The sequence below is a fragment of the Lacerta agilis genome, chromosome 2 (assembly GCF_009819535.1).
Source record: "Lacerta agilis isolate rLacAgi1 chromosome 2, rLacAgi1.pri, whole genome shotgun sequence".
Lineage (NCBI taxonomy): Eukaryota > Metazoa > Chordata > Lepidosauria > Squamata > Lacertidae > Lacerta > Lacerta agilis.
The window spans coordinates 11,606,324-11,623,106 of record NC_046313.1 but is presented as its reverse complement, the minus strand read 5'-3'; the positions used below and the strand labels follow the sequence as shown (position 1 = coordinate 11,623,106).

At 48.5% G+C, this 16,783-nt stretch overlaps 1 protein-coding gene across 2 annotated transcripts in view; it reads left to right on the top strand.

Annotated features, from left to right (window-relative positions):
- LOC117040672 (nuclear receptor subfamily 1 group D member 1-like) overlaps positions 1-15,717 on the top strand; it is a 40,843-nt gene extending 25,126 nt beyond the window's left edge. For both annotated transcript variants that reach the window (XM_033138592.1, XM_033138593.1), the window contains exons 2-8: positions 5,003-5,293; positions 5,856-5,944; positions 7,371-7,515; positions 8,914-9,434; positions 12,127-12,312; positions 13,220-13,430; positions 14,396-15,717. In XM_033138592.1, coding sequence (XP_032994483.1) covers positions 5,003-5,293; positions 5,856-5,944; positions 7,371-7,515; positions 8,914-9,434; positions 12,127-12,312; positions 13,220-13,430; positions 14,396-14,592 — 1,640 coding nt within the window. In that variant the 3' untranslated portion in view covers positions 14,593-15,717. The remainder of the gene's footprint in view (positions 1-5,002; positions 5,294-5,855; positions 5,945-7,370; positions 7,516-8,913; positions 9,435-12,126; positions 12,313-13,219; positions 13,431-14,395) is intronic.
- Positions 15,718-16,783: the final 1,066 nt, after the last annotated feature.

Here is a 16,783-nt window from a genome sequence, read left to right as displayed (position 1 = left end):
GTGCAGAGAGCCGCCTCCTGCTGTCGGGAGGGGGATGAATGCCGCCCGAGCCATGTGAGCCGCGAGTCAGGTGTCTCCCCTCCCCGCCTTGGCGGCGCTCCAGCACGTTGCTTGTTCCTGACACTCGTTCCGCGGCAGCTAGAGGCGGACACGTGAGGCGCTGACCCGATTGGAGGCTCCGCTCCGCAGGGGAGGCGAAGCGGAGCTGGGAACCGGAGCTCGCTCCTGCCACCGCCGCCCCCTCGGAGCTGTTCTCCGGCGGCGATTGGCAGGCACTAAAAATAACAAGCGCTCGGGCTGCTGCTCGCTTGGCACAGATGCGCGGCGAGCAGCGCGGCGATCCCGGGGCAATTCGGCCGCCACATTACAAAGGCGGCAGCCAAAAAGTCGCGGAGATGGGCATGGAAGCAAAGTTATTTAAGGGGTTTTTTTTTTAAGAGAGAGAGAAAAAAGGGAGAAGTCCATGGGCATTGCCAAGGCCTAAATCAATCAAAATCAGTACAGATTGGAGGTTCCTCTCCAGCAAAAGACTGCACCCCTAACAATATACCTGGCTACATCCATGGAGAGGTGGACAGATTATTTTTTTGTGTTTTCTGCTCTTAAGCATGTATGCAGAGAGCCTAAGTTTTTGAAGCATAACCCGGCACCCAAGACTAGTGGGGTGGGATTCAAATTGATCCCCAATTTCAGTGTGTCTTGGTGGAATCAAGGTGCCAACAGTTTCACCAACTGCGCTTCTGATCAGTGGGGCAATTCCACCGACCCCTGCAAAAAATCCCCCACACGACAACCCTTGAGGCCCCTTCAGGTATCCAAAAGAAGTGATAAAAATAGTTCTGTGTGAGAGATGCATGCATCTCAGTTCTGAACATATGGAGCGGCTGCTATGCTGAGTAAAGACCATTGTTTCATCTAGCCCAGGGTTTCCCAAATTTGGGTCTCCAGCTGGTTTTGGACTACAACACCCATTATCCCTAGCTGGCAGGTCTGGTGGTCAGGGATGATGGAACTTGTAGTCCAAAAACAGCTGGAGACCCAAGTTTGATCTAGCCCAACACAGTCTCTTCCATGACTGGCAGTGGCTCCCCCAAAGATTTCAGGCAAAAATCTTTCCTTTTGCCTTTGCTATCCTTCTGCTGGGCTTAACAGGAACCTGACCTGGAACATTCTGTTGTAAGCAGAGTATGTGCTTTTCCGCTGCACCTTTCCAATCAGTAGGGTGAGATTTGTTCCAACGAGGGGAGCACTTCACAGCATCGTCCTCGTCAGAATGCTGCCCAGTATCCTCTCCCTCACACCCTCCACTGCCAGATTAATCCGGATTTACTATTTCTGCAGGGTTGTGTGTGTGTTTTTTAATTTTTTTAAGCAGATTTCCTGCAGAAACTGTAAATCCGGATTAAATGGGTGAATAATAATGGGGCAGCATTTTGATGAGGACGGTGTCATGTGGATGCTGCAAAGGAGAAGAAGAAGCGTGATTTCACTTGCTCTGCTTCTCTTTGCAGCATCTTTTGACCGTCCAGAGGAGGTCCTAAGGTGTTGGGGGGAAGGGAAGGTGTTTTCCTCTCTGATCCACAGAACCAGCAGTGATAGAAAAAAGCACATTGTGGGACATGCATGCCTTGTTGAACTGTTCGCTTTTAGGCTGACGTCAAGAGCCTACCATAGAAGTTGAATCTTTGGCTTCGTTGTTCATTGGAGAGAGTTTGGGGTGTTCTCTGTTAGGAGAAGAGGCCCACTGTTTAGAGTTCAAGATTGCCTTGATCTAGCCCAAAGATCAAATGCAGTTCTAGATCATGCAAGCGAATTCCCAGATGCCCCTTCAGCCCAATGGTCTGCCGAGCAGAATGGTTTGAGTGTGCTCTCTCGCTGGGAAGAAACTCTTTTCCCATGCCCAAAGTTGGTTTTAAGGCTGGCGCTGCTTGCAGCCTGAACAAGCTGCCCTTGCCCTTATAAGCTTCACAATGCCTAGGAAAACATAAAAGAGAGGCAGTTTATTTTTGGCGCATGTTTTTGAAGCCAGGGGTTTTTGCAGGACAGAGCTGAGTGACGATGATTGGCCCTTACGGCAAATTAAACTCATTCTGTCACCAGAAGACAGAAGAGAGCGAGAGAGTGTGGAGACGTTTGCTTGGAAAGTACTTCTCCGTTCCTGATGTAGGTCGCATGCGGATGTGGTGTGTGAGTTCGGGCACATAAGTCGAGGAGCCGGAGGGAGTGCGGCTCCTGTAACGCTTCTGTGTGGTCCACTTTACAAAAATCCTTGTGCAATGGAGCACATCTCTGCTTTCTGGTGGTGGGGGGCGGAGGAGAAAATGTTGAGTTAGCGAAGGAGGCATCAGGAAAAGGGAGAGGAGCTGAGAGCTGGTGGGACCCCTGGCCTTCCCCTGTGGCTCTTCAGGAATGATGAGAGTTGTCATCCAGCAACGTCTAGAGGGCTAGAGGATCCCACCTGTACTTTAAAGGGATGTCAGGGGGCTATCTTAAAAAGCAAAGACATCACCCTGCCGACAAAGGTCCGTATAGTTAAAGCTATGGTTTTCCTAGTAGTAATGTATGGAAGTGAGAGCTGGACCATCAAGAAGGCTGATCGCCGAAGAATTGATGCTTTTGAATTATGGTGCTGGAGGAGACTCTTGAGAGTCCCATGGACTCCAAGAAGATCAAACCTATCCATTCTTAAAGAAATCAGCCCTGAGTGCTCACTAGAAGGACAGATCCTGAAGTTGAGGCTCCAGTACTTTGGCCACCTCATGAGAAGGGAAGACTCCCTGGAAAAGACCCTGATGTTGGGAAGGATGGAGGGCACAAGGAGAAGGGGACAACAGAGGATGAGATGGTTGGACAGTGTTCTCGAAGCTACTAACATGAGTTTGGCCAAACTGCGAGAGGCAGTGAAGGATAGGCGTGCCTGGCGTGCTCTGGTCCATGGGGTCACAAAGATTTGGACACGACTGAACAACAACAACAGGGGGCTATTGTTGTTAAAGAGCCTTCCTTAGCCTCTCTATAGTCTTTTCCCTTTGGCCAGGCCTGAACACACAGGCTGATCTCCCATCCTGATCAATTCCTCTGACTTCAGGCTCACAACCTGCCCTGAGACCTGGCGGCGCAAAGCCATTAAAAAGGGTGTTAAGGGGCATTTCCACCAAGCGATTTCCTAAATGCACTGTTGGAAGGGAAGCCAATTGCCCTGAGCCGATGGGGCCTCTGGTTTGGCATTTGCAGTGGCACCTTGTGGGGTCCTGGCACGGCCTCTGCCTCTCAGATGGCCGCTTGGGCTTTCGTGCCTTCATATGCGTGCCATCCGCTTGCCCTAGTTTCCCTGCAGCACGTGTCGCTCGGGCCACATCCTTCTCTGCTCTTCTCCATGCGCCGTCCCACATGGAGGCTGCATGCGTTCAGTCGGTCACTGGCTTCACACCTTCAGGCGCAGCTGCCAGCTCAGTGCCCTCGCGGAAAGAGACACAGTTTTTTTGCAGGGAGGAAGGGAGGGGAGGTGGTTTGTGGCAGCAGTGACCCCATTCGAGGCCGCTTTCCCCATTTCCTCCTCTCCGACCTCTGTGCGCAGGTTTTGACCGGTCAGACGGCTGGCACACATACCGTCTGCGAAAAGACAGAGCCGTGGCTTGCCGTTAACAACCAAAGAAGGGGTGGAGCAACTGTGGTTTGAAATCGCAGCCAGCTTGATGTCGCATGAATGCTAAAGGCACAATTTGAAATCGGCAACGGATGTTGTCTTACTATTGCTTTCACTTCTCGCAGCTGTCGTAGATTGCAGAATAAAGTTTTCTTGGAGCTTTCAGCTTGGCCTTGATCGGTGGTTCCACAAGCCATCTCATATCATCATTTCCTTTCCTCTCTTCCAGCAATGCCCTATATGGCACTAGTTCACGGTGCTTTTTGCTTTCTTTGGCCCTCGAGAAATGGGAGCTGAGGAATTGGAAGGATCTTTTTGCTAGCTGGCTGCCGCTGCCTACAGGAGAGTTGGTGGGCTGGAGGCAGGAACAAACTCACTTTATAGGAGTGCAAAATACGCCTTTAGTCACCAGCACCTCTTTGAACCCATGGTGCCCATTGCCTTGGCAAGGCTTCTGGAATCTTCTTTGAAGACACACCCAGGGGTGCCCTCCCCCCCCCCCCGCTCACCCCGACACCCATTGTTTACATCCAAGCAATGGCATCTTGTAGGTGCACAGACTCTGGTCCTTGCTCAGCCACTAAAAAAATGGCAGAAAATTTTGAATTAGAGAATCTCCTGGAAAGTTTTCCCGGAACATTTTCTTATGCAAATTAGGATCATTTGCATCTGTAAATTTTCAGTTTGCGTTGGGGGGGGGGGACATTTAATGACCTGAAGAGTGATCTAATTGAGGATAAAATAGTGACTGAGTGCTACATAGATATATTTATAATGCTGTGTATTACGATGATCATATGAAGATTATTATTCAGGTATTTTTCTATTTTTCTTTAGTTTTTATGTTTGATATACAGTATTTTTTTTATTCTCTAGTTTTAATTTCATGGTACATTAGGTTGAAAACCTTCCATAAAACTTCTTTTTAAAGAGTTATCTAATTTAGTCTGCTATTTTCACTTGTCTTTAGTAAACATATTTAACAACTTAGGGGTGGTTTGCCTAATACTATGTTGGCAACTGGTACCTGTTCATTGTTACCAAGGTACCTAGGAAACAGGAAGCGTAGTTCTTCCTCTCCTCATTTTATGCTCACAACAACCCTGTGAGGTGGGTTAGGCTGGGAGAGAGTGACTGGCCTGGTCACCCAGTGAGCTTCATGGCTGAGTGAGGATTCGAATGCTAGTCTCCCAGGTCAACATCTGACACTCAGTTTTATATTAGGGACCTCTTCAATCAATTATACGACAAATAAATGTTCCAAGCGTGGTTTCAACTCACACTTGCAAGGTGTCTCTCTGCAGTTCCACAGTCCTGATCTTTTCCCTACCTCCTCCTTGTCCACCCTCACTCCAGGTGGCGTGATCCTGTACGTGGGCTCCACAGCCGGCTCCAGCCCCACCCCGGGCAGCCCCCCCAGTGGATACCTGGTGCCTTCGCCTCAACACTCACTACCATCCTCGCTGGAAGAGCTGACCCTTACAGAGATCGGGGCTATTAAGCCTCAACGGGCCAGCTCCCCGTCCTCGCCCAAGGTAGCCTTCCAGTTCCCCGAGGGGATCCGCTACCCCAGCAAGGGCCAGTCGCCCCCAACGCAGAGCAGGGTATCCGCTGCCAAACAGAACGGAGCCACCGGCACTTTCACAAGTAAGTGGCTCTCAGTTTGTCAGCATCTTTGTTTGGGTGGTATTTATTATTATGGTTAATTATATTTTTCAAAACAAATTTACTTCACATCCAATTCTACGATTCTACGATCTGCCTAGTTACTTGCGATTTTAAAAACCTACCTTACTGCAAAGGCTCAAGGCCAGTGCCAGCATTTCTTCTCATTTACCTCCCTTTAATTTATCGCGTGGGAGCGCGAGCCCATTGCTACTCCCATTTTAAAGAGGGGAAGAAACATTTCACCTAGCTGAAGCCACCTCCAGCAGGTCTGGCATTGCGTTGGGATACAAATCTCCATTTCCATTGGGCCTGCACACTCTAAACTGGCCTTCCCCAACCAGCTGAATCTCCAGCTGTTTTGGGCTTAACAACTGGCCATGACTATTGGGCACGCTGCCTCTGGCTAATAATGCGAGTTATAGCTCCCAAAATCAGGAGGACGCCAAGTTTTTTGGGGGAGGGATTGGCAGGGGGCAGAGACTTAGGGTGGAGGGGAGGGCACAGGTGGAGAATTAACCACCATTCTTCTCTCCCTCAACAGAGACAGGTGGGATGGTGCTGCTCTGCAAGGTCTGCGGTGACATTGCCTCCGGCTTCCACTATGGCGTCCATGCTTGTGAGGGATGCAAGGTAAGCGGCGCCCTGCTTATTCTCCTTTTCGCAGCTCTAAAGTATTCTCTTAAAGCGATAAGGACTGGAAATCAAGCTGAGATCCTTAGAACACTGAATTTGGCACCTTTTATCGAATCTTCTGCTTGTGCATTGGAATGTGGATCACGCGCAACTCTTGACTCCTGCGTGTGCTTTTCATAGATCTCGGGACTATGTTTTCCAAACCAGCCACGAGCTCTGCATTAATTGGTTTACTTTTAAAGGGCCTTGCAGAAGTGATTAGTCTTGACTCTCTCCTGCCCTTTTCCCTGTTTGCATTGAAAGCATTGAGTGCTATATACTGCAATATGCCCCCTAGCCAAGTAGGCGTTGGAAGGCGGACGCTTAGACATGGTTAGGAGAGACAAAATGCGTGCTTTGGTTATGACCAGGGGCATTGCTAGGTGCTTGTGCGGTAAAGGCCTTAGGGCACAAGGCTGCATAATATTTGCATAGTCTAATTTGTACATATAGATGCCTCTGGGAAATTAAGATTGCAAGTTGCTGGGAGTCTCACTAGCACTGTATGAGTGTGTGTGTGTGTGTGTGTGTGTGTCAAAAGGGGAGCAGGGAAGGGTTGAGAGACCCAGAGCCTGCTGCAAAACACCCCCCCCCCCCCAAAAAAAAGACCCCCACATGCTGTGGCTCAGGCCATCTGGGCGGCCCCCTAACAACATTCCTGCGGCTTATCAAACCAATTGGAGACCACTTTGTTTGCTGTCCATCCAAACTGGCCCCCTGGGAATTTGGGGGAGAGTTAACTTGCGCTAGGTAGTGGCGCCCGCCCTGTGGAACGCCCTCCCATCAGAAGTCAAGGGAATAAACAACTACCTGACATTCAGAAAATACCTGAAGGCAGCCATGTTTAGGGAAGTTTTTAAACTGTGATATTTTAAATGTATTTTAATGTTTGGTGGAAGCCGCCCAGAGTGGCTGGGGAGACCCAGCTAGATGGGCGGGGTACAAATATATTATTATTATTATTATTATTATTATTATTATTATTATTATTTATTAGGTTTCCTATAGCTCATTGCAACCCCTTCAGCCAACTTTTGGAAAGAGGCTAACAACATTTTCAGCTTTAAATACAACTCTGAAAACAGAGCAGATAGGGCTGCCATACACCCAGAATTTCCCAGGCATAGCCAGGATTCATCCATCAAAAATAGGGTCCAGGTGGAATTTTTGAAAATGGGTTAAAATGTCCGGGGAAAACTCGTATCAGAAGTGTTGAATTTTTTTGAAAATTTCCTGAAAAATAGCCAAGAAGCATCATTTTGGGGAGAGATTTTCAATTTTGGAAATATGACAACCCTAAGTGCAGACCATGGGGTCAGCATGCGTCTTGTGTTAGTGTTAGTTCCTCTTTGCTAACCTGGTGTCATTTCCTTCTATCCACCAGGGGTTCTTTCGCAGGAGCATTCAGCAGAACATCAACTACAAGATGTGTGTGAAGAACGAAAACTGCATGATCATGAGGATGAACCGCAACCGCTGCCAGCACTGCCGCTTCAAGAAGTGCCTGGCGGTAGGCATGTCAAGAGATGGTAAGCATCTAGGCAGGGTCAACAGCTGCCAGAGCTGGAGACTCTTACTCTCAGGGTTGTGGGTTTGAGCCCCACTTTGGGCAAAAAAAAAATCCTGCATTGCAAGGGGTTGGACTGGACTAGATGACCCTTGTGGTCCCTTCCAGCTCTGCAATTCTATGATTCCATGTTTCGGGGCAGCTTTAATGAATTACTTTCAGTGACAATCCAGAGCTTTGGATGTACATCAATAAACCCTGTGGTTTTCTTGCATTAGAATTAGTTGAGCAACACCAAACTGCATTGAAGTGTCCTGTGTTTCATCTAAGAGATAGTAGGCAGAGTGTTTATTTACAGTCCTGTAAAACACGCTCCCATTAGGAAAGGCAGACCTGGGGGCATCCTCCCTAAAATGGCTGGGGAGTGGGGCATGAGAAAAGGGTGCTAGACCCTTGGTATGCTCTCTCATTAATGTGCCCTCGATACAAAGCCCAAGCCAGCCCTCAAATCACAAGCAACGGCTTGCTGTTTCTGCTGCTCCTTTACTCTTACAAGGGCACTGTGTCAGCAAATCCTTTGGTTGATAAATAGAGCCCTGGGCTGATTTATGCTTCCAGGCCAGGATTTCCAGCGCAACAGAGAAAGTTGTGGGAGGAGCCCCTCATGCCCAGAAAGCAGGCAGCATCCTTTGATTAATGGTCACGACAACTCTCTTGGGTACATGATAGATATACCCAGAACCTTGAGGAGCCGGCGACTAATTGTGGCTTCGCAGTGATGCTGTGGATTTTGGGACAGGGTTGGATCTGGTCCCCCTCCGCTTTGTCTGCGGAAAGGTTAATGCCAAAATCGGCAGTCACCACCACCCCACAAATTGCCGAAATTGTGCATACGTGCAATGGGCCAGTGCATCTAGCTGTTAACCAGAAGGTTGGTGGTTTGAGCCCACCCACCCAGGGACGGCTGTGGGCAGGATTCCTGCATTGCAGAGGTTTGGGCTATAAGACCATCAGGGCTCCTTCCACTTCCACAGTTCTATGATTCTATGTGAGATAGCGTACCTGATTTGGCCTGTACCTATTTCAGTGGCGTTTGAGGTTATTCTGAAGGGCTGCACCACTTCAGGTCTTTGCCTCCGCACCCACCCCGGTGCTGCCAGGTTCAAAGCTAGAACAGGGAGAATTTTGGTGGGTGCAGTTTCTCTCACATTAGCATAGGGACAAGGAGAAAAGCTTCTCATGCCAAAATCTCCCATCACTACAGATTATCCTCAACCTGCTGTTTATTTTCCTGAGGCTTCCGGAGGGCGGCGTGCTGCCCCCCACAGCCGTCCTTGTGACTTGCCCAAGAAGGGCCTGTTTCATGGCGTCCTTTTCCCTCGCTCACATTCTCCTGCCATGTCTCTCCCCCCCCCAACAGCTGTGCGCTTTGGGCGCATTCCTAAACGGGAGAAGCAGCGCTTGCTGGATGAGATGCAGAGCTACATGAACAGCCTGAACGAGGCCCCCATGGACGTTGGTATGAGCCCCGAGGCGGACGCCGCCCCACCCAGCCCCAACGCCCAGGAAGAGGAGGCCATCAGTGCCATCTCGAGAGCTTACCACGACATCTTCGTGAGTGGCCAGGACCGCCTGGGCAAGCAGGGGGGGTCCCCCGGGAGCGAGGCCTGCCCTTTGACCAACTACAACGACCAGCAGCTGAACAACTCCTACGGCTATGGGCAATATGAGTCGGCCACTCTGCGCGTGTCCAGCTACGGCCCCCAGGAGCCCCCCGGCTTCGTGGACAACGGCTCCCGGTGCTTCGGCAACGAGATCTTCAAGGCCCAGCAGGCCGGCTATCTGCACAATGCCGGATGCTACCCAGCCTTTGAGTACGGCTATCCCGAAGCAAACACCCAGAGGGGCTGCCCCTGGCGGGGTACTACTAGTCGAGGCATCGTAAGTACTAGAATTATATATTATATTGGGGAAAACACTGCCATCGAATGTGTGGCAATAGCCACAGGAATGTAGGCATCTCTGGGGACAGGTTATGGAAGATGGGTAGGGACCATGATTGCCAGGGATGGTGCCACCATGCAGAGGAGCACGATACCTTCAAGTCTTCGGGGCAGACAACAGGGGATGGTTATCTTTTCTGCATCTGAACTTTGCGTTACTCCCCAATGTTGGCCAGCTTCAGGGAAAGAGAGAATCATGATGATGCAATGGGTCAGTGCATCTAGCTGTTGTTAACCAGAATGTTGGTGGTTCAAACCCACAAAGGAATGGCTGTGGGCAGGATCACTGCAGTGCAGGGAGTTGGGCTAGCTGACCCTCTGGGTCCCTTCCAACTCTACAGTTCTGTGATTCAACACTTCCGAGCTTGAGGCTTGAGCCTCAGCACGGCTCAGTTTGGAAATCAGGCACTGGGCCGAGCTGCGGTGGAAGACTGCCTGCAGATTGCAAAGCTGGACTTGTTGGCTGCTGCAGGATCTCCAGTAGGACACTGGTTTCCAGCAGGGAAATTCTTCGAGCTCCCTCTGTTGGAAGCAATGCCCCCCTGCACCGCAAATGACCCATTTTCAAGAGCCGTCAGGGCTAGTAATAAATACAGCGTCTTACGTTACATTTTAGGATTAAATAAAGGCAACCTTCCCTTTAGAAACGACCCGCTTGAATCCGGGCAATAGCATTCGAAGGTCTAGCCACATGTACACATCACATAGAGATCTGCATGGCTCGGCCACCTCCTCTGTTTGCCTTGAGCTGGAAATGTGTCTCCGTTACTACCTTCCACACCTGCTGACATGCACAAGGTGGTGCCTTGGACCACATACATCACTGCTCCTGTTTTTTTTTTAAAAAAATATAATAATAATCTGCACAAGTTGCAAACTAGCACATGAGGAAACATGGTGCTAGCCCAGCCGTCTCCCCTGCGGAGTAGGAGGGAGGGGATTTCAAGTGAATACTGGGAGTGGGGTGACCTCTGCCCATGGTCTTACACACACAAACACATACGTACCTATGCCTTTTTCTCCCAGTGGAGCTTCTTGAGAGGAAATAACTCCCACTGGAAGGAAAAATAGTCACAAACACTTTTGTGTATGAAATGATGTGCAAGGCGAGGAAAAGCTGTTTGATAGATTACCTGTTTCTTCCCCCACTCCCATTTATATGAAGGGTGGGAAACCTACAACCCCCCCATCGACCTCAGCCAGCATGGCCAAAGGTCAGGATTTATGGGAGTTGAAGTCCCAACAATATGTGGAAGACCCCATGAAATATACTCGGAGTCAGGTGTTGATTTCATGCTCTTCATTCAGCTCATTGTAGCGAGGAATGCCAGTTCCCCCAAAACGTCTGCTTTATATACATTATTTACATAATGGGCCCCACATGATTGGCTAATTCTGGGCTATTCCTGTATGTCAATCAGGTTGCGGATTCACTTCCACCTGGAGCTGGGTTGGGTGGCTCCTGCGGACCAATCAGACTGCTGCATTCTGGATCCCATTGTTCTAGGACCAATCAGACTGCTGCATTCTGAATCCTATTCAGCTCAGTACATAACACCCCAAGTTCTGCATCTCTTCTTTACAAGGCTGATTGGAGGGAGGGAGTCAGGAGTTTTGCCCTTGCAGATGTTGCTGATCTGTTGACGCTGAGCTTTTAAATAACAGTGGTTGGTTTTATTGTTCACAATGTTTTTATTACACCCTACTCTGGGATTTATTTTCAAGTGAAAAGGAGACCATAAATTTCTCAAATAAACAATAAATACATTTTTTAAAACAAATGTTAATGGTTCTTAAACAAATACAGATAGCCATTAAACACTTATCCAGAAGCACATCCAATGGTCTTTGTTTTATCCATTGTCTCTAGACATATATTTACACATTCAACTTTCAAACATATTACTTAACGTAACCCTTCCACTGAGAATAGTGAGCGGTTGGTATAAGAATGTCCTGATTTTAGTCATAGTTAAAGAAAGGAGTTTCTTGGAAGGTGTCTCTGTTTGTTAGGCCTTTAATTGCCCTCCTGTGTCTGGTGAGGACATTGCTATATGCCAGATTGTATTTTGCCATATGCTCAGGGGTATTTCAGTCTGAATAATAAAAAAAAATTAATTGACTAGAGATTACTACTCCCCCCCCCCTTGTGTCAGCAGTTCAAATCCGTGAGACAGGGTGAGCTCCCATCGCTCTGTCCCAGTTCTTGCCAACCTAGCAGTTTGAAAGCATGCCAGTGCAAGTAAATAAATAGGTACCACTGCGGCGGGAAGGGAAACTGCATTTCTGTGCGTTCTGGTTTCCGTCATGGTGTTCCATTGCACCAGAAGCAGTTTAGTCATGCCGGCCACATGACCCGGAAAGCTGTGGACAAACGCTGGCTCCCTCGGCCTGAAAAGAAAGATGAGCGCCACATCCCATAGTTGCCTTTGACTGGACTTAACCGTCCAGGGGTCCTTTACCTTTTACTTTGAATACACGAACCACCCTTTGCAATATAAGGTGGCAGTAAAGATGCATCTTCTGAAAGTAAATAAATGGTATTTTTCGCTTGCCGAAGCAGTGCATTTGAAAGGTTCTTCTGGCTGGATCGAGCTTACCTTCTTTGCTGACGTCCTTGTTGTACGCAGGCTTGTCCTCTGAATGCCACCCCCTATTGCAGCAACGGCAAGAGCAGCCAGCAAGTGTGGGAGGAATTTTCGCAGTGCTTCACGCCAGCCGTCAAGGAGGTGGTGGAGTTTGCCAAGAGCATCCCCGGGTTCCAGTCACTCTGCCAGCAAGACCAAGTCATGCTGCTGAAAGCAGGCACTTTCCAGGTAAGAACAGAAACAGAAGCAGGCAGGACCTGCATGCAACAGCACTTCTCCCCATTTGTGATTCTCAGCAACTGGTATTCAGGGACAGCCTACCTGCAACAGAGGAGGTAGAATCATAGAGCTGGGACCACGAGGGTCATCTAGTCCAACCCCCAGCATTGCAGGAATCTTTTGCCCAACATGGGACTCGAATCCATGACCCAGACATTAATAGTTTCATGCTCTACCAACTGAGCTGTAGAATCTACCCATTGTGGCTAGCAGCCAGCGATAGCCTTAGGTAATTCTTCTTTTGCCCTGGGCCTCTAATGGATGGAGCTAGGTGCATACTCTCCTTGGGCAAAAAATAGCTTGCAGCAGAAGGATTCATTGTGCTCTTCAGATTTTTTTTTAGACTCCATCTCCCATCATCCCTGATTCTTCGCCATGCTGGTTGGGCCACAAATATTGTTGCATTTTTGGAGGAACCTGTCATTGCTTAGCAGATCCCCTCTCACGCAGGGGACCCGAAAGGCCTGCCTTAAGCAGCAAAAACAGAAAAAGCTCCAAAAACAGAAAAAGGTCAGACCTGCCACCCTGTGCTACGTACAGGAGCACTTTTAGGGTGCCTGGCACAAGTCAATCTCAAACCTCAAATGCAAAACTCAGTGCAGCCTGTGATAGAGATGGGCAGCGACACCCTTCATGCTTTCAGGGCTATGTCCTCCTTTTCAAAATACCCTGCTGGCTTCCCAGCATCTCCTTCCACCTGGTAATAGGACATGGTAACAGGCAATTCCAAAGCCTTGTTTTGGAACCAATGAACGATTAGCTCAGGAAGTCCTTTTTCTTCATTCCTAGGATGTTGGTCAAAGTGGCACCCCCTTTGCTTAGACCTCAACCTTCTCCTCTTTATTTTCCTTCCCAGGTGCTGATGGTTCGCTTCTCCTCCCTGTTCAGCCCCAAGGAGAAGGTGGTGACCTTCCTGAGTGGGGAGACATACTCGCTCTGCAGCCTACGCACCATGGGCATGGGCTCCCTGCTGGACGCCATGTTTGAGTTCAGCGAGAAGCTCAGTTCCCTGGACTTGGACACACAGGAAATGGCGCTCTTCATGGCCGTAGTCCTGGTCTCAGCGGGTGAGTTAAGGAGTCATAACTGGCTTTGCTGGGTAGGAGGAGCATTCTGCGGCTTGCATTAAAGGCTTTCCCTGTCCTTGCAGTCCTCTGCTGGGAGAATCCCAAATAAGTCCTTCTTGCCTCGGAGCAATTAAAGGCACCCAGGGGCGGAATCTGGGAGCGTTCACTGGCAGAGAGGCAGGCATTGTGCTGATCGCAAGGCCCAGCCCTGCAAACAGAGGGTAGAGCTAGAAGACTGCTGTATTTACAGAGGGATCCTAACCTTTTATAGCCATCGCTGCTTACCCAGTTGATTAGTTGTTTTTTTTAAGATTTGTTTTCATTTTATCAGACCTGATAGTTACACACACACACACACACACACACATACACACATACCTTGAGATATATACCTCCTGCCCATCTGGATGGGTTGCCCCAGCCACTCTGGGCAGCTTCCAATACATATAAAAATACGATAATATATAAAAACTTCCTGATATAGGGCTGGCTTCAGGTGTCTTTTTTTTTAAAGCAAATTTGATTTACATTTCTAGCATTTATGGGGCAAATTGGTATGAGAAATGCCTGGCAAAAAAAATTCAGAAGTTCAAAGCAGTTGCTGAATGATATTTCTGATAGTCGGCAGTGAAGCTTCCCTGCCTGTGTGTGTGTGTGTGTGTGTGTGTGTGTGTATTCTGGCATAATTTATTGGTGCAGAATTTGGGTCATTTCAGAACAGGATTTTAATAATAATAATAATAATAATAATAATAATAATAATAATAATAATAATAATAATAATGTTGAATTGTCATCTGCATCATAATGTCAGGGTGCTTCTAACGAGTGAGCTTGATGCTGACAAGTAAACATTGCAACTATTTTAACTTTACCATTCTTTCCCCAGGGGAATTAAAACCCCCTCTATTCTCCACGTGTCTTTCCTGCTTCTGTCAACTCAATACCTTTGCTTTGGTTTTCAGATCGCTCTGGCATCTCTGATGTGGATGCAGTCGAAATCCTCCAGGAGACTTTAATCCGGGCCTTGCGGACTCTCGTGACTAAGAAGCACCCGGACGACTCCACGCTTTTCCCCAAGCTGCTCCTTCGCCTGCCTGACCTGAGAACCCTCAACAACCAGCATTCAGAGAAACTCCTTGCCTTCCGGATCAACCCGTAAGCCTGCTGGACTGGACGGCTTCTGAAACCCTACGAGTTTTGGGGAAGAAGAACCAAGAATCAACCATCAAGCAAACTTAATGCATCGGACTAAATTTTGCTCCATGGGGAGAAGATGGTGACGGTGAAAGGAGAGGAGCATAAGGGATCCGGCAAGGGAGGGGAGCCCATAGCCCATCACAGCTGGGATCTACTAGAGCGGATCCCTCCCTGGCGCGGAGACCAGACACAGGACGAAGGGTTTGTTTCCCAGATAGTGCTCTCCGTGGCGCTGTGCAGATTGAAGATCATTTATTTTGCTAGAGGAGATCAGGCAAACGAGCTGGACACGCGTTGTACCGTGGTTTTTTTCCAATTGTGTGCTGATATATATATGTATATATTTATATACATATATATATACACAGTACATGCATATATAACTTACTTTCCATGTGATATTGTGTTGAAGTTCTGTATATAAAAACACTGGGCTTATTGTACGTAATTATAATAACTCTTGGTAGCGCTTTGTGGGGTGGGTGGGGGAGAGGAGGAAAAAAGGACAAACTGATAAGGCGAATGCCGCAACTTGAGCTCCTTTCCTTTTATCTGCATGCTACCGCAGCCCCAGGACTCAAGCTCCCCCCGCACTTCTTCTTCGGAATTCCTTTCTTTGGGGTGGGGAGTTTGCTCTGTTTCGTTGCTGCTCTTTCCCGAAGAAGGGATCGCACACACAGAACTAATTGCTATACTGTCTTTTAAGATGTTCAGTTTATGCTATACAGACTTTACCGGATAGGTGTTATGTTCAGATGCGTAAAGTAGAACTGCTCAATTTGGGCCCCTTTTCCACCTCCAACCCTGCAACTGAGCAAGTCCTCTTTGTCACGCCTGACACAAGTGTCTATGTCAGTATAATATATATATTTTGTAAATGTTGCAAGCAAAAACACAAAAGGGGCTTCCACTAGTACACAGGTCAGACTTGCTCTCAACTCTCCGAGGTGGCCATAACACGCTAGGAAGGCTGTTGGCCCCATGGTGTGGGAAGAGGACTGCTGCGAAGGGGCTAAGGCTGCCATCCTTAACCTTGCTTACCTGGGAGTAAGCCCCATTGACTTTGGGAGGGCTAAATTCTGAGCAGACAGGGCAGGTTCTCAGAAGGGCAAATGGAAGAAGCAGGCGTGCAGCTGGGTGTTTCAAGAGGGGTGATGAAAAAAGTTGGGGTTCACCATGGGAAACAGGAAGCTGCCTTATACCGAATCAGACCCATTGGTGCATCTAACTCAGTATTGTTTAGAGTGACTGCCAGCAGCTCTCCGGGGTTTCTGGCAGAAGTCACTCCCAGGATTTTTTGCATGCAATGCAAGTGCTCCCTGTACCTCTCAACTACATCCCTCCCCCTTGTACCACCAGGGCTCCTTCCATGCCAAGTAAGGTTTAGGGAAGCAAGCAGAGGTTAGCTGAGCCATTAGGTAGAAAGGGCAAAGCAAAGCAAACACTCCGAATACCATTCCACCCAACCTTACCAGTTCCTTCCAGGCAATGGCTCTGTCTTTTTCCAGAAGAGTGAATGAGTTCTCTCTCCCAGAATTCCAGAACCTGGCTTTTCCATTTGAACCTGTAGATCTTGATCACTTTCCAGGATATGGGGCACAGAGCCCCAGAGTCCAGGCTATCTTCCGAAGCTGCCTTTGTTATATTTAATCCCCAGTCTCTATTCCAGATGTGTGAATATAACCCTAGACTGGTGACTAATCGCTCTTTCCTAACAACCAGTTAGTTGGCTTGTCCCCCCAAGGGGGGGAGAGGCAGGTAACAGATTGGAACCTAGAATTAGCTTGGTTCCAACATTTTCCTCTACACTTCATACACACACACACACACAAGATTTTGAGCCAAGAAATGCTTAAAATTGTGACCTGGGTAAATTAAGCAAATTAAATATCGCATTTGTTTATTCTGTACAGTTTATGCTGCTTCCACCAGATGGGAAATGTTTGGGTCCCCCCTTTTTTTCTGGTGACGGGGGCACAGGTTGCTTCGCCTTCTGATCCCTGCAAGTTCTACTTGGTTTCTGATACCCAAGCTACACATGATGCTGGCAGGCCTGTGTCTGAAGTATAGGTGTCTATGCATGGTTTAGGACACCAAAGGGGCACATGGGTGGCTGGGGGTGGTGATGTTCTGAACCCTTCCTTTGTCCCTGC